Raw genomic sequence first — 26,072 nt, 5'->3', positions numbered from 1 at the left:
GACTTTACACACGCATCATTAGTTAGGGGTCGAATATCCTGCTGACAGGTCCTCTTTAAGAATGGAATTCTATGACTTCTGTACATAGGGTGAATTGTACTCTTCTGAATACCAAGAATAACCTTAAATAATTGGTTGAGGCTGAGTGGCGAGGCTCACATCTCCAGGTGATAATATGTACAGTGGAGCGGCATAATAGTAATCCAGGTAGTGTGAGAATGAACCTACCTGTCAGGAGGACACTGCGTCTATCAACACAAGAAGATACAATTTAGCTACATTATTCCAGGCACGGTTCCAGAAACCACGGGACAAAAGTGAGTTATTCTAGCTAATATTTGCACAACGTAATTTGACGTCCTCATGGCAGCTGCCGGGTTGGAAACATCTAAAAGTAAATGATGACAAGAGATATTTGCACAGTAAAATAGTAATTTGTTACATGATCATAAAGTAACACACAGAGACATTCGAGACCAGTAACTGGGCAAGTCCATGGTCTTCTCAACTCTACATCCATCATATACCCGATTGTCAAGACTGGTTGTATGAAAAGAAAACCGTGAGGAATGTATAAATCCAAGAATGTAGTAATGTACCTCTTATCGAAATGTTTTCAGTATCTAAAGTATCATTGTTGCGTCTAGTTGTGGTGATCGTGTCAGAAAACATAACTTATCATGGTTTCACTCACTTTGCCTTTGCTGTATTTGTTGCAATGACTACTGAAAGTTGGTGATGGGTTGTTGTTGCTGGTGAAGGTTGTTGATGATGATTGTTGATGGTTATTGGTGTTAGCTGTTTTGTTGGCGATGGTATTGATGGTAGGTAGCTGATGGTTGGTTATTGGTGTGACTGTTGATTATTGGTGGTAGCTGATAGTTGATTGTTGTTGCCGATGGTTATTAGTGGTAGCTAATAGTTGATTGTTGGTTATTGATGGTAACGGTTGATGGTTATTTTTGGAAGCTGTTGATTGTTGTTAGCGATGGTTATTGGTAGCTGATGGCGGTTATCGGTGGTGACTGTTCATGGTTGTTGGTTGTAGTTTATTGTTTCTTTGTTGTGACTGTTGATAGTTGGTGATGGATATTGGTGGTAGCCGTTGACTATTGTTGGCAATGGTTATTGGTGACTGTTGATGGTTATACTGCTGGTTGCATTTGATTGTTGGAGATAAATGTTATTGGTGGTAGCTGATAATTTGTGGTTATTGGTGGTGACCCTTGATAGTTGATATTGGTTATTTGTTGTGACTGTTTATAGTTTTATGAATATTGGTGGTAGCTGTTGATTGTTGTTGGAGATGGTGTTGGTGGTAGCTGACGGCTGTAACTGGTCGTGACTGTTGCTTGTTGGTGATGATGATTATTGGTGGTAGCTGGTAGTTGATTATTGATAGAGACTGTTGATAGCTGTTAGTTGATTGTAGGTTATTGGTGGTGACTTGATAGTTCTTCGTGATGGTTATTGGTCATAAGTGTTGATTGTTGTTGGCGATGATATTGGTGCTAGCTGGTGGCTGTTGGTTATTGGTGGTGACTTGATTTTTGGTGATGATGGTTGTTGGTAGCTGATAGTTGGTTATTGGTGGTGACTATTGATATTTGGTGTTGGTTATTGGTGTTCGCTGATAGTTGATTGTAGGTGCTGACTGTTGATAGTTGTTGGTGATGGTTATTGGTTGTAGCTGATAGTTGATTATTGATGGTGACTGTTGATAGTTGTAGGTGATGGTGGTAGTAGTTGATTGGTGTTGGCTATTGATGGTAACAGTTGACAGTTGTTGATGATGGTTATTGGTAGCTGTTGATTGGTGTTGGCAATGGTTATTTGTGGTAGCTGACGGCTGTTTTTGGTTATTGTTGGTGATTGTTTCTGGTTATTGATGGTAACTGATAGTTAATTGTTGGTAATGGATATTGATGGTAGTTGTTGATTGTTGATGATGGTTACTAGTGATTGTTGATGGTTAGTGCTGGTAGCTGTTGATTGTTGTTGGTTATTAATGGTGTCTGTTGATTGTTCTCGGTGATGGTTATTGGTGGTGACTGTTGATTGTTCTTCGTGACGCATATTGGTGGTTTTCCTGAAGCAACACCAAATTCCCTCTGCAGGAGGAAGTGATGATGTAGGAAATGTCATGGCCAATATCACTGGACAGCACATTTACTGTCCAGCCAGGCGTGCTGGTGTGCTTGGTACCGGTGGTGCCACCAGGCCAGACAGAATATATATGTGTGCTGCCCAGAAGGAATAATCAACTCTGTGCAATAGTCAAGAGGACAGTCTCAGACCCTACTTAAAATTTACAGTGCACTGCTGAGAGTTTCCAGTTGTTTGGTTTACTCCCTATACTCTGGTGCTATTCATCTGTTGTCTTTGTCATGCTCTTGGTCTAGCTTGTGACCCCCCCTTCATCTTAGCTTGTCTGACTGCTTTTGAAGGACCTCCTGGTACCCAAACTCAGCTATTCCTTTGGCTATGGTATTCACTTCTGATTCTGACCCCTCTGTTAAAAACCAGGCTAGTTTCCATATATTTGTTTCAGGCTCGATGTTAGGTCCAGTAGCTACTCCATGTATGCAACCTAGGGTGCCCCGATGTAAGTCCAGTTCCCTATTTAAGGTGAAAGCTGAGGATCTTTTGGGATCTGCCTTTTTTGAGCTGACGACTTCAGACAATGCACATAAGTTGTTCCTTGTATTAATTATATTATTTTCTCCATCTAAATATAATACAGTACCAAAAAATCCCAATGGAGTGGGCACCACCAATATACTGTATTTGAGGAATGCCAACCCAAAAATGTGTATGTGATTCAAAAAGGAAGAAAACTCATACAAAATATTGTTTGTACTTCCTGCATTTTAAAAATATATAAAGCTTTATTATATAGCAAACACAAGACTTTAGAATTGCTCCAGTACCTGTTTCCTAGTCCAAATTCAGCACTGGACATACGATATTCGGTACAGCCAAAAATCTTCCTTTATTTGCACGAAATAGACAAGTCATTTAGGACAGATTAGTACTACACGATTTTCCTTTCCTTAGCCATTTTGTATCTTGTTTGTAGACATTTTGACATTGAGTATACATGAAGGAAATTGCTATGCACATTATCGCTCAGTTTTGGAACACATGTAAGCCTTATGTGTGGGATTTGCGATGCGGTGTAAGACATTTGGCTACACTTTAAGTCACACATCAGGTTTATATATTACAAAATCTATGAGATCATGAAACAGAAGGTCAGCCAAAAATGGGATATGACCTGATAGGTAATTGAGTTGGTTCCATTTAAACAACCAAATTATATAGATTTTGATTTACAACCTGACCCCATTAAAATATGAGGATACTGTACCAAATTTGTTGCAGACCAAGTATCTAATTTGGCCATCGCTTGCATTTTTCCTATTCGCTAACTTTACTAAACTAGGTGTAGGCGCAGTGTAAAGAATCACACACATTTTTTTCTATAACTTAGCCCCATCTGTGGCTGATTGTCAATCACACTTTGTAATTTAGTCTCCTGTTATCTTCACTTCAGTTTCCATATTGATTCCTAGATTTCATCGAATATTATTTCTGTAAGCTTTGCCTAAATCCCATGTCAGATCAGCCCAGCATCGCATGACCAGCTAGAGCCAGAACCATCGTTGTCTCCGGGGAGGCTACTGGGATTATCCGTCCTTCTATATTCTCCCAAATAAGCTTAGATATATCTATTTAGTCAATTAAACTGAGCTATGATCTTTCGACAGAGCTGTGTAGTCATCATCATTATCTGTAATAAGAGCTTCTGCCTCATTCTAACACATGGAGAACTTAGTTAGAAGAAAATTATGAGTAATAAGGAACAAGTTTATGTTTCACAACTAACTAATTAATATACAAAAATATGGGGAATACTCAAGTACCTAATGTAGACTTAAAGAGGAGGTATATAAGTGACAGTTTGTTGAGTGATGGGGTTTGACTGTTGGGACCTGCACCGAATGAGGCATTTTATCTTTGTTAATCTGCATACGCGACCACCACTCAATTTATTCTCTTGGGGTTTCTGAGCGTTGTACTTGGCTTTTTCTGGCAACCCCATAGAGAAAGAATGTGTGATGATTGCCACAAGGTGGCGCTTGACACTAATTGTATGCAGTAGATGGAGAGGTAGTCAGGCCGGCCGAGATCATAAACCAGGAGGTTGCGACAGTACACGGGGAGGTGGGGGGGGTTGAAAGAGATGAGGTCAGGATAGAAGCCGAAGGTCAGGGTCAGACACAATACAGGGAGCAGACGGGGACGTGGTCAGGAGGAAGTCCAAGGTCAGAAGTCAGGAAAAAACAACAGAAACAGGAGAGGACAGGTAGAGACGGGGTTAACAGCAGTCCGGAGTCGAGAGACTAAGATCTGAACACTGAGCACCACGGGAGCCAACAGCACAACTGTAACCAGGAAGTGCGACTGGTGGCGTCCTGAGCAAAGACACTCCCTAATGAAGCAGAGAAATCACTGCGAATGAGAATCATCTGTGATAGCACCTCCCAGGACAGCGTGAAAGCCAGTGCTGTGAAACAACCAGCAGAGCATTCATCCTGGAAAAGTCTCTGCACCATAGGCAACTTATACTGGCTCTACAGAAGAGCATAGCAGAACAATACAGGATGTTCTGCACAAGGAATCATGATAGAATGGAGCCGCAATACACATGCTCGACCGCTGCTCTGTTTATTCAATAGGAGGTTGCAGAGTACTGTGTTCAGCTTTTAAGGTAGCCCCATTGGGGAAAGAATGTAGCAGAACTCAGGCATTCAGTTTGCTGATCCATTTTGTAACGGCAATAAAACTGCCCCTTTCTGTGCGGGTCCCAGCATTTGGACTCCAACTGATCAGCAACGTTTTACCTATTCTAAGGATAGCAGATAACTTGCTTTCACTGGACAACCCCCTTTTAAAGTGAAGAGTACAGGACATTGACCACCAGTAATATTTCTTCTTCTTCATTGCTTTTCTTTTAAGACATGAGCAAATAACATTGCACCAATAGGCACGAACCCTAACTTTTATTAATTTACTGCACCAGATTATGATGTTCATTGTAGGGTGGCAGAATATGAATCTTATACATCATGAATAAGTATTCACATGGTAAAGAAGATTTACAATTCAGCCACTTACACTTAACTTCGCTGCCTTGGGCTCTCTACATTGGTACTCTTAAATCCATGTAAGTTATTTTTTTTGACAACTGAACAAAGATGAGACACATTCTCCTATCAATCTCTGGCAAAATATCAAAAATACCTGACCAAAGCGGATGAAGGAATAGCGATAGAAGACAGAATGTCCCACATTACCATATTCAGCACGGAAGGAGCATCAAAGAGAAGATCAAAGCAGGAATGGGAGAGTCTTTCAAGGAGTTAAGATCACGCTCTTGGCCTTGGCCTTCAAGTCTTCTGATCTGGATACTGAAAAGAATATCTTCTGCCTGAACCAATTAGAAAGAATAGTAGCCCCACAAATCCCACTATTTCCACAATCTTTGATCCATAAGTAGACACAATATACTATCATAATGGATTGGCTAACTCTCAAGATGGCAACATATCTTCGTTCTTGGCAAAATGTTCTTGCTTTTGACCACAACATGAATGATCAGCTTAACCGTGTTCTCAATCCAATATGCACATCCAGTTGACAACTATTGCGGGACAGAGAGAAACTGGTTATTCAAGCTCAAGGACCATCAGAGGAGAGCAGCAGTACCATAGGATGTCAACGTCTCACCACAGGTGGCGCAATGGCATTGTGCCGCCCCAGTGCCAGCAGCCGGGCTGCTCGGATCCGGATCCGCGGTGGCTCGAGGGGTGTCCGGACCCAGGGTCGTGCGGCCACTCAAATGAAGGGGGTATTTACAGGGGATTGTGTTTAGAGTTCGTAACACCACCCGTGGTTTGTGGTAATGTGGAGTACCACCGCTGCTGTTGAGAGTACCCGGGGGTGATGGAGTGGAGCAGCAAGGTGTTAGAACCCTCCACAGGTAGGGGGAATGCCCTGGGACTCGGTGATGGTGAGGGGCAAGTATCGTTGGGTGCGAAGGGGGTCACTTGCGTACTCACTCAGTCCATAAAGCTGACACTGACAACTGGATAAACCAAAGTTCTGGACGCCGCTGAAGGGAGCTAGTTCGGGTCCCGTCCCCAATGGTGCTGCCTGGTGACCCGTGACCTTCCTCCTGGCACTAAGTTCACTTCTCTGTTGGCCCCGGTAGTATGGAACTAGTCGGGTCCCACTCCCCACTATGGCTAACTGTGGAACCTTGCTCTCTGGGTTCACGCTTGGGATTTCCTGAACCATTTTAGTGGAAAGTCCTATCCCCCTCTTTGCGCTAGTACCCTGATTTTGAAGCGGGTGGAGAGCGGATCTTGAAGGCTCCGTTCTCGTCTGGTAAATTGTCAGGTTGTCTGAAGCTACTCCTTGACCTAGGGTCCATGTACCCCATCGAGCCCTGGTCCAAGCCCGGTGATGGTATAAGCCGCCGGCTGTCCTCCTCGACAGTTCCATGCCCCTTGTCACGATCCCCTGCAACCAGAGGTCCAGATTCTTTAGGCCCAGACCACCGTCTGCTACCTAGACAATTCCTAGGAGCCCTGCTCCTGACCTCCTCTCTCCTTCACTTCCAAACTACTCCTCTCCTACTCCTGACACTCCTGACCTCCCCTTAACCAACCCCCCAAGTGGGCGACCCTATTCCACTCAGGTCAGCCACTGGTGTGTCTGGTGGGTGTGGTGCAGAGTGTACCTAGGATTTTATTAGCTGTTGTAGGCAACACCATACAGTTGGGGACCCTTAACCAAGAAGGAGGTGGATATTGCACGGGAGGGCAGATTGCACAATACCCTGTGACGACCTGATAGTCCAGGGGCGTCACAACATCATTGCATTGTGTCTCCTGGGATTGAAGGAGGAAGAGGACTAAATTACTTGTTGTGGCAGCAAGGAAAGATAAGAGATGTTTTTTGTTTGTTTATTTTTTAATATATATGAAGGCAAAATGAGGGGGAAGCATTATTAATATAATGGGACGTGAAAGTGGGCATTAATAAAGAGAATTCATGGTGCCCCAATAACACAACCAGTGTGTGATTCATCCCGCCCCTGATTTAGGCAGCCTGAATTTCCTGTTCCTTTTAACGTATCGGGGCCACAAAGTGGGACATTAAAAATGTAACTTCTTTACTACATAGTGTCCCCTCTGGTGTTCTACACATTAATTACACCCCTTTGTGGCTCCACACATAATTAATGACCCACTTTGTGGCTCCCATAGATTAAGAATGTCTTACTTTATGGCCACCACACATAATCTATGGAGACCACAAAGTGGAGCATTAAATATGTGTGGAGCCACAAAGGGTTTAATTAATGTGTAGTGGGGAGGCCAGTCTAAATGTGATCAGCAATAGATGTCTTTTTGTTGCTTTCTGCAGAGATCAGTCACAGCTTCTTTTTTTTGGGGTGGGGGCTCAGAAAAACTGTCGAAACTAATGGTGAAGGCGGACATTGAGATGACATTGAACAAAAATAATGTCTAGGCATGTGTCACAACCTTATAACATGGCGCGACAGTATCTGGAAATCTTGACCTGCCGTGAACAGGTGAGATGTCGCGTGCAAGGTTGAAAAGATGTCCAGATGATGGTCATCAAGGTGTCCATAGAGGTGAACAAAATGAGCATTAGTAAAAAAACAAAAAAACAAAACTCTGACTTCTTAAGGTTGTGGCATATGTCTTGCAGACCCCACCCTCATAACACGCGGTGGCTTTGGAGGCCTGGCACAGTTGAAAGTCTTGGCCTATAGTGAAAAGGTGGGAGATGCAGCGTGTGACAGTGGAAAGGTGACCGGATGGTGTTCAGCGAGGTGGCCTTAGAGGAAAATGTAATACTCGCATCTCCAGCTGCTATAAGGTCCCCTTTTTCTACCCAATTACGAGCTGCATCTCTGGCCTCTTCCCTAGAGGCCAGAACTTAGACCAGTTTAGGTTATGGAGGTCAAAGCACGTCATAAGGCAGCAGCACACTCCTTGACCTTACTCGATGAAGTGACCTCCAAGGCTTATATGTGGTAGGATGTCCCGGCCTGTAATGAAGAGGATCTGACGGTGGCCAGAGAGGTCGGCGATGAAATTGTTTTTTGGCGTATATTTTACTCATCCCGTTCCAACTTACGTACAAACTGTAACTCTGAGATTGCCTATAGGGGAAAATAAAATAATCTAGAATTGTAATGGCCACCACTGGTGGTTGTCTCCCAGCATCTGTTTCCCGCGTAAGAGGTTGAGAATGAAGCCAATGAAGTATTAACAAAAAATAATTTAAGAGTTTTAATTTCCGGTTTCTTTATTAATTAATTATTCATAGAAGAAAAAAAAAATCTTCAGTTTCCTTTTTGAAGATGGCTTGATTCTCTCGAGAGATGCTTCGGAGAATACGATCTGCCAACTTTAGGGCTGGAGTTATTACAATCACCATTTCTTTTTAAACCGCATACAGTCTATAGAGACTTGGATCTCTTCATCTGGTTGCTATACAGCAGATGTTTCCATTAATGTGTATGATGTAACATCGTCTGGTGATAGGCTTTTGGCTCCTTGCTATCTGAAGTCATTCAGTATGAGTATTTCCCACACCAGTATTCTGTATACAGCCAAATAAAGTGTTGCTCTGTAACCGTTCCATCGAGCTTCCGCTGACTCATAGCGAGCCGGTCAAACATAATTTATTTGCTCATTAATAAAACTATGTGGGATCACATAATTCTCATAAGACTCACAAGTTATTTGTGCTTCTTCTTACTATATAGTTTTGATTTTGAAAACTAGCTTCAAAATTTTGGTAATTTTTAAAAGGGGTTGTCCATTTTCTGGCCACAATTTCAAAAATATCCTAAAGGAATCTGTACTGACCTAAGTGATTATAAATAACCCTGGGCTGAGTTCCCTATTGTTTATCGATCAACACAGGACACTACGTTGGTGTTGCATCTATTGCAATGAACATGGCAGCGATCAACTGGGTTAGCAAGTGACCTCTTCTAGAGCTTGGTCTTCTTCCATTCGGCGCATGCGCAGAAGATCCTTCATGGTTGTCTTCTATAGTTTTGAATTATGGAGTCATAAGGTTCAGTTCGGGAGTCCTTGAAACACATCCGAGGCTGTTGATATTAGGTCAAGAGATCTGAGGTGAGATCTGAAATCACAATATTAGGAAGTCCGAACTCATCAGAGCCAAAGGTGATCAGGTATAGTCCTTTATCTTTGGAAACCGTGGAAGTCCAGGCTCCTATTTATGCTTTCTTCTGAAATGTAGCTTTTTAGAATACAGGAAGAATTAGGCCGGTGATCTCGATATTAACGCTTTAGAACTTCAAAGATCACTACACAATAATACATTTAGATGTGATCACATTACATACATATAGGCATTACTTTGAAACTATTATTTTCAACCACCAAATAGAAGATGGACAACCAACCAGTTATTCGCCTGTACCGGCTCCAGCATCGGGTCTTGCTCTATTGCTGGCTCAATATGTACTTGTTCTCCCCATTTTATACTAGTGACCTAGCAAGTACCTCTGACATCATCACCCAAGGCCTTTTTAAGGCCGGCTCAGGCAGCAGCCAGCTGCCTAAGTGATCAGGATAGTATAGCCCCTAGCTACCAAGTCCTTTTGCAGGAGCTAGTTTCATTGACCTCAAGACTCTGTTCCAGCCAGCTGGCTAATTATCTTCACAGGAACTCTTGCCTGCTTTCCAGCATGTAATTCCTATTTCCTGGCTCAGACCTGTGAAGTGTCTCTCAGCTCTATTGACTCAGGCAAGTAACTATCTTATTCCTGCTGTCAAGATTCCTGATTGCATAAAGGTCTGCTGCTACAGATATCCCTGCTGCAAGCTCCTGATTGCATTTACGTCTGCTATTAACCATATCCTTTCTGCAAGTTCCTGATTGCATTTACATCTCTGCTATTAACCATATTATTTCTGCAAGTTCCTGATTGCATTTACATCTCTGCTATTAACCATATTATTTCTGCAAGTTCCTGATTGCATTTACATCTCTACTATTAACCATATCCTTTCTGCAAGTTCCTGATTGCATTTACATCTCTACTATTAACCATATCCTTTCTGCAAGTTCCTGATTGCATTTACATCTCTGCTATTAACCATATTATTTCTGCAAGTTCCTGATTGCATTTACATCTCTGCTATTAACCATATTATTTCTGCAAGTTCCTGATTGCATTTACATCTCTTCTATTAACCATATCCTTTCTGCAAGTTCCTGATTGCATTTACATCTCTGCTATTAACCATATCCTTTCTGCAAGTTCCTGATTGCATTTACATCTCTGCTATTAACCATATCCTTTCTGCAAGTTCCTGATTGCATTTACATCTTTGCTATTAACCATATTCCTGCTGCAAGTTTCTGATTGCATATACATATCTGCCATTAACCATAACTCTGATGAAAGTTCCAGACTGCATATACTGCTTTACTGTTCCTGTCTGTGATTGTCATCCAGCAGTATTTAGTGTTTCCACCTCCACTTACCACTCTGCTTTTCTGGTCCCCACAGATTAACATTCTGTTTCTGCTGCTTCATCGCCTCTGGTCCATACTGTTCATCATGAATTACAGCTTAGAAGATCCACTACACCAGGTGAGCCCTTAACACAACTCTTACACCATATAGCCATACTGGTTCTCCTTGCAGATATCTAGCTGGTATAGGGATTATTATAGCCAATGATCTTTCCGGGAAAAAGTATGCGAGTTACTTTTGCAGAAGAAAATAGTCTTTAAGTGTTCTCAATAGATGTCTACATCTCTTCTGTAAAAAGAGAAGAGGGGGAAAATTCAGACCAGTGTCTTCTTCATTGTGGCATGTCAGTAAAAACTTAGCTTGAATAAAAAGCAAGGCAGTATAAAAGTAATCCACTGGAAGGTTGCCCCGGGCTTCCCATTACCCAGCTTGGCTTGACAGTTCTCACTCAATTTTTCAATCATGCTTATTGGGAAAAAGCCAGAGGGAAGTGCCCTAGGACTCTTCTCTTCCGTGCCTTAGGACTCTTCTCTTACGTGTCCTAGGACTCTTCTCTTCTGTGCACTAGGACTCTTCTCTTCCGTGCCCTAGGACTCTTCTCTTCCGTGCCCTAGGACTCTTCTCTTCCGTGCCCTAGGACTCTTCTCTTCCGTGCCCTAGGACTCTTCTCTTACGTGCCCTAGGACTCTTCTTTTACGTGCCCTAGGACTCTTCTCTTACGTGCCCTAGAACTCTTCTCTTCCATGCCCTAGCACTCTACTCTTCTGTGCTCTAGGACTCTTCTCTTCCATGCCCTATCACTCTTCTCTTTCGTGCCCTAGCATTCTTCTCTTCCTTGTCCGGCTCTTTTTTTTTTTCCAAGTTTTGATTTCTCCAAAACAATTTGCTTACAGTAATGAGAGACTTGGCAGAATTCATATAGTTCAGATGAAACAGATGAAATAGGAGAAAGAATATAAGCCAAACCAGAGACACCCATCTGTAGGCAGCTGTTTTGGTGTTCTTGCTTCTCGTCAACGCAGGATTGGATACTGGTGGGCTGGGTGGGCTAGATCTGGCTATGCCTGGTAAGCACGTTGCTTGAAACCTCACATTAAATATTCATTCATTCATGAGGCTGTGACTTCATAACTCAAGTATTCTGCCTCTCGAATAGAACCTGCTATTTTATTCAACCTCTGAATCATTGATCGCTACCAAAATTGCACCACATAACCCATTGTGGTTTACGAAGTAAAAGTAATAGCGGCCACCTACAAAGTGTGGTATTCTGCAGGAATTTTTTGAAAAAAAACCCCTCAAGAACCATTTGTTGTACTCCAAGAGCCCTATTTTATCACTGATACCATTGCATTAGGTCACTGGCTTGGTGGTTTAAGGGGAATTAGATTTTTTTCTTAATATTCTTCCTGTATTTCATATCCTTTAAAATATTATCAACCATATTGAACATGAAGTTGTCTAATTCTGTACAGATTAAAAAAAAAAACAAAAACCAGTGCTTACATAATGCAATATGTTTGAAAGTTTGTTAACTCAAATTGTCATAAAAAAATAAATCTAGAACAAAAAATGATTTAATTGTTTTATTGGTCAGTAAATTCAGTAATGCAATGATGTATGTGTATAAGTCCTCAGACTCATCCCTGTTAGCAGCTAATGATGTACTAAGTCTAAAACTACTAGCACCCCAGCGCTAAAGCTGGACCCGTAAAAGGTTAATTTTAGAATCAGGCATGAGTATGTACATCAGCCTCATCAGGTCTCAGCTATCTATTTCATAATATATGACATTTATACTGTGAGGAGAACTGGTGACAGATCCACGTTGAGATGTTTGGAAAGACAGCGAATGCACTAGGAAAGCAAACATTAGTGCCTCCATTGTGTACACTGAAAGGACTACCAAGGACATGATGGCCTGGGGAAACAAAGCTTTGGAAACTTGGTGCCCAACCAAACCTCTTAGAGGGCAGCTCGACTGGAACCCATGAGATAAAGAAATCTCAGGCCTTAATATGAGATTTCTGAATCGAGGCTCCTCCATCTACCATTAAACAACCAACTGGGTCCCAATAGGAGTGAGAGGTCGCCCCAAATAGGGTTTTTTCCGCCCCCATGACTGGCTTTTCCCAGTAATGCTCCAGGTGATTGACAGGTTTCTCACTATGGGAAAGACCTGTCAATCACCAAAGCCGGCTGGGGGTGGTGCCCACCCGTCTCCTCTCCGGATCTTTAAAGGGAACCTGTCACCAGAATTTTCGCTATTAAACTAAAAGAATCCCCTTCTGCAGCTCCTGGGCTGGATTCTGGAAATGTTCCTCTTGCTACTGGCCCCCCTTTCAGACCTACATAACAACTTTATAAAATCTTACCTTTTGCTATGGTAATGAGGTTTGTTGGCCCCGGGGGCAGGCTGTATTTCGTCTGTTATCCCCCCCTCCTGCCGCTGTTCGCCGTCCCCCAGTGTTCATTTACATAGATGAGGCCGCCGCCCTCATCTTCCGCAGTGCTCAGGGAGTCTCGCGCATGCGCAGTGGCACTATCGCGTGACTGAGCACTGTTTTCAAAACGCGAGCACTGGTGATGTTATTGCGCAGGCGCGAGATTATGGGCAGCGCTGTGAATGTCATCACCAGCGTCATCCAAGTACCTGTCCATAATCTCGTGCCTGCGCTTTTACCTCTGCCTCTACCGTTAAGCTCTTGCGCTGGCCATTGCTTATTTTTATCATCCCCGTTTACCTTTTTTTGAAAACAGTGCTCAGTCCCGCGATAGTGTCACTGCGCATGCGCGAGAATCCCGAAGCACTGCGGAAGATGAGGGCGGCGGCCTCATCTATGTAAATGAACACTGGGGTACGGGCGAACAGCGGCAGGAGGGGTTATTTAGGTCTGAAAGGGGGGCCAGTAGCAAGTTGAACCTTTCTAGAATGCAGCCCAGGATCTGCAGAGGGGGATTCTTTTAGTTTAATAGCGAAAATTCTGGTGACAGGTTCCCTTTAACGTGTCTGACTCATGCTGGCCATGTTTTGGGCAGCATAAATCATCTGACAGGTTCCCTTTAAGTAATAGTTATATTGCGTGTTTGAAGAAATGCGTAATGTTGCATTTCCTACACCACACACTATTTTTGAGGTTCACATGAGTATAAACGCTAGTGGCTATGTTATGCACTAACGTAACAGTAAGATTTCCCAATTTGCAGATGGTCATACCTTACTTCGATCCATATTCCCAATATATGTACACTTGACTCGGGGAGAGGGGATTAATCCACTGCCAGTAACTCCGACAGTAGCTTATGTCCCTTAAAACAAAGGATCAAGCATGTTGAAAGCCAACATGCCCCATCCTTCTTTTCTCTTACCACCACACATTAAATGGTCAACTAGTTCCACCAAAATCAGTGCATGTAGCCAATATCCCATCAAAGAGTATGGTCAGCATAAATAACGTGTCCAAGCTTCGAGATAGTGGGAAAAATTTGAACTGCATTGAGATGCAACCGTTTGTTGGGTACTGGTGCATCTCTATAAATTAGAATATCATCAAAAAGTTAATTTATTTCAGTAATTCAATACTAAAGGGAATCGCATATATTATATAGAGTCATTACACACAGAGGGATCTATTCCTATATACTGTATTATATAGAGTCATTACACACAAAAGGATCTATTCCTATATATTATATAGAGTCACTGCACACAGAAGAATCTATTCCTATATATTATATAGAGTCATTACACACAGAGGGATCTATTCCTATATATTATATAGAGTCATTACACACAGAGGGATCTATTCCTATATATTATAGTCATTACACACAGAGGGATCTATTTCTATATATTATATAGAGTCATTACACACAGAGGAATTTTACACTTAGAAATGTTGGCGTCTACTGAAAAGTCTGTACAGTAAATGCCTCAATACTTGGTTGCGGCTCCTTTTGCATGAATGCCTGTGGCAATGTGGCACGGAGGCGATCAGCCTGTGGCACTGCTGAGGTGTTATGGAAGCCCAGGTTGCTTTGATAGAAACCTTAAGCTCGTCTGCATTGTTGGCTCTGGTGTCTCTCATAGATTCTCTATGGGGTTTAGGTCAGGCGAGTTTGCTGCCAATCAAGCACAGAGATACTGTGGTTAGTAAACCAGGTATTGGTACTTTTGGCAGTGTGGACAGGGACCACGTCCTGCTGGAAAATGACATTTCCATCTCCAAAAAGCTTGTCAGCAGAGTGCAGCATAAAGTGCTGTAACATTTCCTGGTAGACGGCTGCGCTGACTTTGGTCTTGATAAAACACAGTGGAGCTACATCAGCAGATGACATGGCTCCCCAAACCATCACTGATTGTGGAGGCTTCACACTAGACCTCAGCAGCTTGGATTGTGGCCTCCACTCTTCCTCCAGACTCTGGGACCGCGATTTCCAAATCAAAAGGTAAAATGTACTTTTATCTGAAGACAACACCTTGGACACGGAGAACAGTCCAGTTCTTTTCTCCTTGGCCCAGGTAAGACGCTTCTGGCGTTGTCTATTGGTCATGAGTGGTGACACAAGGAATGTGACAATTGTAGCCCATGTCCTGGATACGTCTGTGTGCGGTGGCTCTAGAAGCACTGACTCCAGCAGCGTCCACTCCTTCTGAATCTCCCCCAAATTTGAGTGGCTTTTTCTTAACAATCATAATCAAATCATAATCAAATCATAATCAAACATAATGCGGTTATCCCGGTTGCTTGTGCACCTTTTTCTACCACACTTTTTCCTTCCACTCAACTTTCCATTAATATGCTTGGATACAGCACTCTGTGAATAGCCAGCTTCTTTAGCAATGACCTTTTGTGGCTTACCCTCCTTGTGGCGTGTGTCAATAACTGCCTTCTGGACATCTGTCAAGTCAGCAGTCTTCCCCATGATCGTGTAGCCTACTGAACCAGACTAAGGGACCATTTGAAACGCTTAGCAAGCCTTTGCAGGTTTTTTGTGGTAATTATTCTAATCTTATGAGATAATGATTGTTGGGTTTTCATTGGCTGTAAGCCATAATCATCAACATTAACAGAAATAAACACTTAAAATAGATCACTCTGTGTGTAATGACTCTATATAATATATAGGAATAGATCCCTCTGTGGGTAATGACTCTAATATATAGGAATAGATCCCTCTGTGTGTAATGACGCTATATAATATATAGGAATAGATCCCTCTGTGGGTAATGACTCTATATAATATATAGGAATAGATCTCTCTGTGTGTAATGACTCTATATAATATATAGGAATAGATCCCTCTGTGTGTAATGACTCTATATAATATATAGGAATAGATCTCTCTGTGTGTAATGACTCTATATAATATATAGGAATAGATCCCTCTGTGTGTAATGACTCTATATAATATTTAGGAATAGACCCCTCTGTGTGTAATGACTCTATATAATATATAGGAATAGATCCCTCTGTGGGTAATGACTCTATATAATATATAGGAATAGATCCCTCTGTGTGTAATGACGCTATATAATATATAGGAATAGATCCCTCTGTGGGTAATGACTCTATATAATATATAGGAATAGATCTCTCTGTGTGTAATGACTCAATAGATCTCTCTGTGTGTAATGACTCTATATAATATATAGGAATAGATCCCTCTGTGTGTAATGACTCTATATAATATATAGGAATAGACCCCTCTGTGTGTAATGACTCTATATAATATATAGGAATAGATCCCTCTGTGTGTAATGACTCTATATAATATATAGGAATAGACCCCTCTGTGTGTAATGACTCTATATAATATATAGGAATAGATCCCTCTGTGTGTAATGACTCTATATAATATATAGGAATAGATCCCTCTGTGTGTAATGACGCTATATAATATATAGGAATAGACCCCTCTGTGTGTAATGACTCTATATAATATATAGGAATAGATCCCTCTGTGGGTAATGACTCTATATAATATATAGGAATAGATCCCTCTGTGTGTAATGACGCTATATAATATATAGGAATAGATCCCTCTGTGGGTAATGACTCTATATAATATATAGGAATAGATCTCTCTGTGTGTAATGACTCTATATAATATATAGGAATAGATCTCTCTGTGTGTAATGACTCAATAGATCTCTCTGTGTGTAATGACTCTATATAATATATAGGAATAGATCCCTCTGTGTGTAATGACTCTATATAATATATAGGAATAGATCCCTCTGTGTGTAATGACTCTATATAATATATAGAAATAGATCGCTCTGTGTGTAATGACTCTATATAATATATAGGAATAGATCCCTCTGTGGGTAATGACTCTATATAATATATAGGAATAGATCCCTCTGTGTGTAATGACGCTATATAATATATAGGAATAGATCCCTCTGTGGGTAATGACTCTATATAATATATAGGAATAGATCCCTCTGTGTGTAATGACTCTATATAATATATAGGAATAGATCTCTCTGTGTGTAATGACTCTATATAATATATAGGAATAGACCCCTCTGTGTGTAATGACTCTATATAATATATAGGAATAGATCCCTCTGTGTGTAATGACTCTATATAATATATAGGAATAGACCCCTCTGTGTGTAATGACTATATAATATATAGGAATAGATCCCTCTGTGTGTAATGACTCTATATAATATATAGAAATAGATCGCTCTGTGTGTAATGAGTCTATATAATATATAGAAATAGATCCCTCTGTGTGTAATGACTCTATATAATATATAGGAATAGATCCCTCTGTGTGTAATGACTCTATATAATATATAGGAATAGATCCCTCTGTGTGTAATGACTCTATATAATATATAGGAATAGATCCCTCTGTGTGTAATGACTCTATATAATATATAGGAATAGATCCCTCTGTGTGTAATGACACTATATAATATATAGAAATAGATCCCTCTGTGTGTAATGACTCTATATAATATACAGTATGTGTTTCCCTTTTTGTATTGAATTACTGAAATAAATTAACTTTTTGAGGATATTCTAATTTATTGAGATGCACTTGTACATTCTTGGTCATTTCATTGCAACCTGATTAAAATTCCTCAAATTCAGCATCTTAGGAATCGGTCATGTGCAGGAGCCCATACTTCCTTTGGTAATCTGTCAGGCACTGAAAATCATCATGTTAAGTTAATTAAAGCATTTGACTGCTTTGAATAATCCTTTTTTGTGGTTAGATGGGCCTGATGATAAGATGATCACAGGATGGAACTTAGTAGAAAGTGTTTAGTTTCCCTACAGTGCCTCCACAGGCAAATTAAAGTATTACATGTAATCCAATGAAATCAATTGCTGTCCATGTTATGCATGGACGTATTGGGTCCTCCAAAGAGAGTGACGAGTGTAGTCATAGGTGAGGATCCAAAATATCAGGGGTAGTGGGTGATTCCTCTCTAATAACTAGGTATTTCCATAATATCCATTCTAAATCTCTTATAATGTTTCAGTTTTTCCGATTCCTTGGTAGGGACTTGCGATTTTGCTAAGGAAGTTCCATAAGTTGAATGTGTGGGCCTTTTAATGAGCCGGTCTGTTACTAATTAGCACGTTCACCTCTTTTATATAATGAGAGTCTGTCTCCTTTCGTTTGTACATCGTGTCCTCCTGTCCCAACACTCGTCATTGAGAAACACAGACACATTGTGTGAAGAATAAGGCCCATGTTAATACTGTGAAATATGCTCAGATGACTCACTCGGCAGTGAGCTGCAGCCAGTGCCTGATCTTGGAGCGCTGCTGCTGCTGCTGCTCCGTAGGATGTCTTCAAGTTGCTGGTCTATTTCCTTCAGACGTGTCTTCTGTTCTCGCAGCTCCTTTGTGTAACGTAAAACTTTCTCCCCCGGCGCAGTCTCCAGGTTCCCGAAGTTGACCAGTGAAACTTCCTGAAAAGGAGGTAAAGAGATGACAGTACAATGGAGGATGTGTGCAATGAGTCACTTCAACATCACACATACTTCCTTTAAGCGAGGGCTCGTATTCTCCAGACGTCTTCCTAGAGGCGCAGCTGTGTATGCAAGCGAAGGCAGCCATGTTTATATAGCACATCTATAAAGACCCCCTAACAGCGCAGTAATAATTCCCTCCAAAATATGCAAACCTGTTATTACATACCAGACCGAAATCATGGCCTTCATATCTCTACCAAGAATGGCAATATACATGAGAGCTGTTGGCCGAATGTTCATTCAACAGGCTCTCGTCTATCTCTCCCAACTCTCAACTTGTCCGAGCGGCCATGTCTTTTCAATGTGAAGACAATAGCGGTAAGACATTTGAATAATACGATTAGGGGATAAAATTTCAACTGTCTGAGCCATCTCTCTGCCGATGAGGAAAGTCGGGAGCACTCATGTATTCGAGCAACTTTCACCCAATGTTTAGAACGGCCTTTAACACTAGAACTACTGAACTCGTGACACCTATATAGAAATACATGGTGCAAAGTAGTCAAAATGACTACCTCAGTAGTTCTAGTGTTAAGGGATTCTGCTACCCTCAAAATCAATATTAAACTATCTCTACAGTGATATAGGGGACTTAGTATGAGTGTTCATTTTATAACACTGTACCTATTCATGGTACGGTGCCTGAGAACAATACTTTTAATTCGGATGCCAAGGAGGGGGCTTCTGTGCACCATTGGCATGACCAAGAGCTCGGTGCACCCGTTATGCATCCTCCTTTTAAATGTTGATGTCCTTCCCTCCGCTTCTGATTGACAGTGCTCACTACCAAGAGCGGGCACTGTCTGAACTCCACACATCTGTGAGGTCATGCACACTGACACAGCCTCAACATGACCATGCACATGGAGTCAGTGCCAATGCGCATAGTGTTGACAGGTATGTTCTCCCCACTGCCATGCACAAGCCCCAGGGATGGAGAGGGAGGCAGACAAGCACATGGGCAGCCGCGAAGCTACTGGGGAGGCCGCACCGGTGACGGTGGTGAGTAAGGCACGGGCGCCACACACGGGAAGGTTCTCAACATACAAAACAAGAGGGCCTACTGATACACCGAGCTCTTGGCTTGGCAGTATACAATATTGCCAACCTTAAATGCAACAGCTTCCTAGCATAGACATGACATTAATTGGCATGAACTAGGGTACCCAAATCTAGCGATCAGTAGGGGTACTAATAGTCACCCTCCAATCTATTCTTTAAACTTTAATCTATGAATAATGAAAGATTCGTAATACATTTTATGGTTCACAGCACCCTTAGGTTCTTAGGGGGGCTTTTTCAAGCAGCGACATCGCTAGCGATGCCGCTCGTGAAAGCACCCGCCCCGTCGTTTGTGCGTCACGGGCAAATCGCTGCCCGTGGCGCACAATATCGCTAGGAGCCGTCACACATACCTTCCTAGCGACGTCGCTGTGGCCGGCGGACAGCCTCTTTTCTAAGGGGGCGGTTCGTGCGGCGTCACACGGCAGGCGTCCAATAGAAGCGGAGGGGCAGAGAGCAGCCACAAGGAAGTCACGCCCACCTCGTTGCTGGAGGTCGCAGGTACGGTGTTGTTCGTCGTTCCTGGGGTGTCACACATACCGATGTGTGCTGCCTCAGGAACGACGAGCAACCTGCGTCCAGAACAAGGAACGACATTTGGGAAATGGACGACGTGTCAACAATCAACTATTTGGTGAGTATTTTGCATCGTTAGTGGTCGCTCGTACGTGTCACACGCAACAACGTCGCTAACGAGGCTGGATGTGCGTCACGAATACCGTGACCCCAACGACATCTCGTTAGCGATGTCGTTGCCTGTAATGGGGCCATTAGTCTCCAGATATAATTGTTTCCATTCACCAACAAGAACCTGATATGTTTCCAGTCCAGCCTTAACAGATTGGCAAAAGAAAGCTACCCCCCATGGCCTATGCTGCCCTCCCTCTGGCCATTGGCATTTCCCATGTCTTTGCTCCCCCACAATCCTGGCCTTCGGCTCCTTACCACTGCCCTCCTGCTGGTACATCTGCTGCTGCATCTAGTGTACATATGTGCAGATTCTTAAAAACGTGCCAAAGATGTTGTTTTCAAACAATGTCCTGCCAACCAAAAATTCCTAAAGGTTCCTTCCCCTCAACTATAATTGCCTGAACAATAAAGTTATAAAGTTCCCACTAAGTGCAAAGATGTTCGACCAAATTTTAATTTCTATTGGTAACAACCAGGCTAGCTTCCTAATTATGATCCCTTGTTCTCCACCTTCCCTGACCATCATTGCTGGTGCTTCACAAGCCCGCACCATTACTGCAGTAACTTCAACAGCCCTGACCATCACTTCAGGAGCTTTACCAGCCCTGACTATCATCGCAAGAGCTTCACCGACCATGACCGTCTTTGCAGTAGCTTTATCAGCCAGGTCCACCTTGACAGGAGCTTCAGAAGCCCTGCCCATTATTGCAGGAGCTTCAAAGGCCTTGGCCACCATGGCAGGAGCTTCACCGGCCTCAGCCATCACGGCAAAAGCTTCACCGGCCCTGGCCATCATTGCAGGTGCAACAGCAACCCTGACAATCACTGAAGGTGCTATATCAGCCCTGACGACCACGACAGAAGCTTCAGAAGACTTGACCATTATTGATGGAGCTTCACCAGCCTTCACCATCACTACAGGAGCATTAACAGCTTTGGACATTATTGTAGGAGCTGCACTGGCCGTGGCCATCATGGCAGGATTTTCACCTGCCCCGGCCATCATGGCAGGAGTTTCACCGGCCTCGGCCATCATAGCCGGGGTTTCACCGGCCCTGGCTATTATGACAGGAGCTTCACTGGCCCTGGCCATTACCGCAAGAGCTTCACCAGCCCTGGCCATCACGGCAGTAGCTTCACCGGCCCTGGTCATCACTGCAGAAGCTTCACTGGCCCTGCCCATCATTGCAGAAGCCTCATCAGCCCTATAAACCTGGCTATCGGAATACAAATCCACTCTTTCAGGTAATTCTTATGTCAGCTTATGTCAGGAGGATACTGATTACGTGTAGAAATGCGACTTGCTGTTAGTATAGAGTAGTATAGTACCAGGGGAAAGACTGGGTGCTGTATCAGCCTGGCATATTTGTGGGTCACTTCTGTAGCAATAAGTACTTGTGAAAACCTTTAGGACATTACGGTACTTTATGGTTACTGCTACATAAGGGCTCAACGTTCTGGATACTTCTGTGTAGTGGACACAACGGTATGAGCTATTCTGTAATGTTATTACTGTGCCAGTCTATGATTCTGCCTCCACTACTCTACAGATTGACTCTTCAGGGTGCACCTATAGAAAGAATACTAATGTCGCTGCAATATAACGGACTGCATCATTTCCATCACTGTCAACCAAATGGTCCCCAAAATCTATGGTAGTTAGCCTTCCATCTAACATTTGTTCACAAAACATATGTTTCTTAAAGGGCTTGACTCATCTTGCTTTTTTAGGAGCACATCGCACCCGTGTCTCCTGGGGACAGGACGCACTTGCTTAACAGTTTGACATCATTGCGCTGCTGGTCCAAACTATGCACTCACTGATGCTGCCAGCCTAGAAACTAATTTTCAGAGAAGCATTTACAAGCTCTATTGCAAACAGCTTGTAAGCGCTGCACATGTTCAACTACCACTTTCCAACTGCATATCTTGATTTTTGCTTGGAACATGAAAAGATGCCAGAGCTACAATGAAAAAATGGCACAGAGTACTAGACAAGGAGCAGAAGAATACAGGGTCTGTAGAAAGCAAGCTGACAAGTTTTATTAGGTCCTTAATGGTGGTCATTAGTAGTTACGCAATATTTTCTGTAGCTGTGAATGGAAAGGATTGCTGCAGTCTTATGTGTATGTGTAATGTGTAGCATTGTGGAAGTGAGGTTTTATTATTTCCTACACTTGCATAAATCACCCCATTCATCGCCTCGTAGCTGCACCCGGAGAAACCTCTGTTTTTTATTTCCTTTTCCGATTTCTTTACGTGGGGGAAGAAAATAATTCAGAAATGGCTGTCTAATAGGTTCATATATATGAAATAATGCCGCCTGTACTATAAATTATTAGAATATTAGAGGCCACTAAGGAGTTTCGTGACCATAAAAAAAGTAAGAGGCTGCAGGTTGAGGGCTGCTTTTATAGAGGAGCTTAATGTCAGTCAATGATTGAGTAGCTGCTCCCCATAATATGTCCATGCCAAACACTGCCCCAAAAGGCCCTTAATTCTTCACGAGTATCAGCTACGGTGCAGAGAAAAAGACAAGCGACACCTACCACATGTCACTGCCTATCTCGTGCATGTATAGGCAGGGTATTTTTATACCACATCTGGGTGAGGGCATCTGGACCCTCTGCACCCCTTCTCTGGTAATGGAAAGTCATTTTGGAGACATCATCCACCATAATCCAATCCCAGCCCATAATGATCCACTCATCTCGGAGAAGAGACGGCAGTGTGTTACTCCACTGTACACGTGAATAATGCTATTCAGCTCCGGGACTAGGAAACTAGACGACCTCCTCCTTCTCCTCCTCCTCCTCCCGCCGTCTCCCATTACCTGAAGCCAGGAGATGTATCACATTCAGGCCATTCTCCTGCAGAGCTCAATACCTCTATTCACACGCACATTCTTACCCTGGGTTCACTTTATAGGATTTTAGGATAATGGTCATTTACTACTTGTGGGAATGGCCCACCACACCGATGGGTGATCTGGAAGCTAACCCTAACACGATGGGACAATTAGAGATACAAATCCCAACCACTTGTGGGCAAAGGAAACGTCATCCTAGGCCCATGTACACGAGGTGTTGACCTTTCGTCAGGCAGGAGTCTGACACCTCCACCGCCCAGATGATACCAGGAGCTGAGCTGCAGTACCAAAGAACGTCTACTATACAGTGTACATGGCTGTGATGTTCTGGCTCCATACTTCCAGATAGTGGGACCTTGTAACATCTGACCGGTGAGATTACTGGTAATCTCAACCTCACACATTTGATATCATTAATATCATAGTCCTGAACACCTCCTTTAAAAAGTCAGTCTTTGAGGATACTAATCTCATGGCCGTAGTGAGAGCAGTTACAGCAACTTGTCCTATCCTAGATTACGATATATTCACATTGCCTTTAGGGGAACATATTTGTTAGTATGCGCCATCTTTACAGGTGAATACAGCCTACACCTTTCCAGGTGAACGTGGCCCACAACATTCCAGAAGAATGCGGCCTACCTCTTTCCAGGTGAATGTGGTCTACACCATTCCAGGTCTACACGGCCTACGCCGTCCCAGGTGAACGCGGCCTACACCGTCCCAGGTGAACGCAACCTACACCGTCCACAGGTGAACGCGGCCTACACCGTCCACAGGTGAACGCGGCCTACACCGTCCACAGGTGAACGCGGCCTACACCGTCCACAGGTGAACGCGGCCTACACCGTCCACAGGTGAACGCGGCCTACACCGTCCACAGGTGAACGCGGCCTACACCGTCCACAGGTGAACGCGGCCTACACCGTCCACAGGTGAACGCGGCCTACACCGTCCACAGGTGAACGCGGCCTACACCGTCCACAGGTGAACGCGGCCTACACCGTCCACAGGTGAACGCGGCCTACACCGTCCACAGGTGAACGCGGCCTACACCGTCCACAGGTGAACGCGGCCTACACCGTCCACAGGTGAACGCGGCCTACACCGTCCACAGGTGAACGCGGCCTACACCGTCCACAGGTGAACGCGGCCTACACCGTCCACAGGTGAACGCGGCCTACACCGTCCTAGGTGAACGCAACCTACACCGTCCCAGGTGAACGCAACCTACACCGTCCCAGGTGAACGCAACCTACACCGTCCACAGGTGAACGCGGCCTACACCGTCCACAGGTGAACGCGGCCTACACCGTCCACAGGTGAACGCGGCCTACACCGTTCGCAAGTGAACGCGGCCTACACCGTTCGCAAGTGAACGCGGCCTACACCGTTCGCAAGTGAACGCGGCCTACACCGTTCGCAAGTGAACGCGGCCTACACCGTTCGCAAGTGAACGCGGCCTACACCGTCGCAGATGAACGCGGCCTACACCGTTCGCAAGTGAACGCGGCCTACACCGTCCGCAGGTGAACGCGGCCTACACCGTCCGCAGGTGAACGCGGCCTACACCGTCCGCAGGTGAACGCGGCCTACACCGTCCGCAGGTGAACGCGGCCTACACCGTCCGCAGGTGAACGCGGCCTACACCGTCCGCAGGTGAACGCGGCCTACACCGTCCGCAGGTGAACGCGGCCTACACCGTCCGCAGGTGAACGCGGCCTACACCGTTTGCAGGTCAACACAGCCTAAACGCCTAAACTTTTGCAGGTCAACATGGCCTTGACCCTTCCAGGGCTTATACCCTCCCAGGAGAATAAAGCTTAAGTCTTTCCATGTGAACACAGCTTAAATGTTTCCATGTGAACACAGCCTAAAACTGTCAAGCATTACACTGTGCACATTTAAATAAATGGATTAATTTCTCCTGTGGTGGCGCTGCAGGGAGATTTAACACCTAATGACAGGTTGAACCTACAATCAATTGCTGGATGGGTATGCTTTCTGACTTTCCAAAGCCGGAGAAATTGATAGGTAGCCTTTTACTAATCTATTCCAGTGGGTTACCCACAGGTCAACCCACTCTTCAATACTGCTATAAATGCTTTTTAAAAGTAGTCTGTGCAATGGGTGAGCTATTATCCTGAGTCCTAGGCGCCACCAAATCAGGAGACCTCCGAATTATGTGTTCTAGATATTGTAAGTAATATGTATGGAATAGCTCTAAACATAGATCATGTGTAGTCTTCTGAAAACTAAATCGGATCCCCGGTGAAAATCCTGCCGTTACCCCTGAGATAGACAGGCAGCGTAGACTCTGCAGCCGCGAGATCCATATCCATAAATAAAGCTGCCAGTGCTTAATGGCATACATAACCATGATACCTGATCCTCAGTAATACCGCTAATATAATGAAAAGCACACAACAGTCTGCTCTTCATTATACCACGTGTAAATGATAGGAGTGAATACACAAAAAATGTGCCGCTATATCAGATGTACGGATAATGCACATCACATGCTAGGACTTTACTCCAAGTATCTTATGTTTATACATAAGAGATGGCGGAATCACGTCTGCCAAGATACTTTTACCCCTCTCCGGTAGTCCCCTACCGTTTGAAGGAAGCGGCGGCGCAGGTACCTAAACGTCCCATACTTCAAGTTCTGGTGATGGATGGGAATCTCCGTGATCAGATCCCCACTCGATCTATTAATATTCACCTATCCACAGAGTAGCCAAAGGGCTTGGGAGATCTTTTCACTGGAGGCTTTTTTCATGACCTATTCAGACCGGTGGAGGTCCTATTCAAGGCTGATT

The 26,072-nt window shown here is 43.6% G+C and overlaps 2 protein-coding genes across 4 annotated transcripts in view; one reads left to right on the top strand and one right to left on the bottom strand.

Annotated features, from left to right (window-relative positions):
- ATP6V1D (ATPase H+ transporting V1 subunit D) overlaps nt 1-26,072 on the top strand; it is a 201,992-nt gene that overhangs the window by 90,713 nt on the left and 85,207 nt on the right. The gene's annotated exons all lie outside the window — the stretch shown is intronic.
- Nucleotides 17,252-26,072, bottom strand: part of FSIP1 (fibrous sheath interacting protein 1) — a 54,224-nt gene continuing 45,403 nt past the window's right edge. For all 3 annotated transcript variants that reach the window (XM_075329969.1, XM_075329968.1, XM_075329970.1), the window contains exon 11: nt 17,252-18,566. In XM_075329969.1, coding sequence (XP_075186084.1) covers nt 18,348-18,566 — 219 coding nt within the window. In that variant the 3' untranslated portion in view covers nt 17,252-18,347. The remainder of the gene's footprint in view (nt 18,567-26,072) is intronic.

This window comes from Anomaloglossus baeobatrachus, chromosome 12 (assembly GCF_048569485.1).
Source record: "Anomaloglossus baeobatrachus isolate aAnoBae1 chromosome 12, aAnoBae1.hap1, whole genome shotgun sequence".
Classification (NCBI taxonomy): domain Eukaryota; kingdom Metazoa; phylum Chordata; class Amphibia; order Anura; family Aromobatidae; genus Anomaloglossus; species Anomaloglossus baeobatrachus.
The sequence above is the reverse complement of the archived record's forward strand: the minus strand, read 5'-3'. Positions and strand labels throughout refer to the sequence as shown.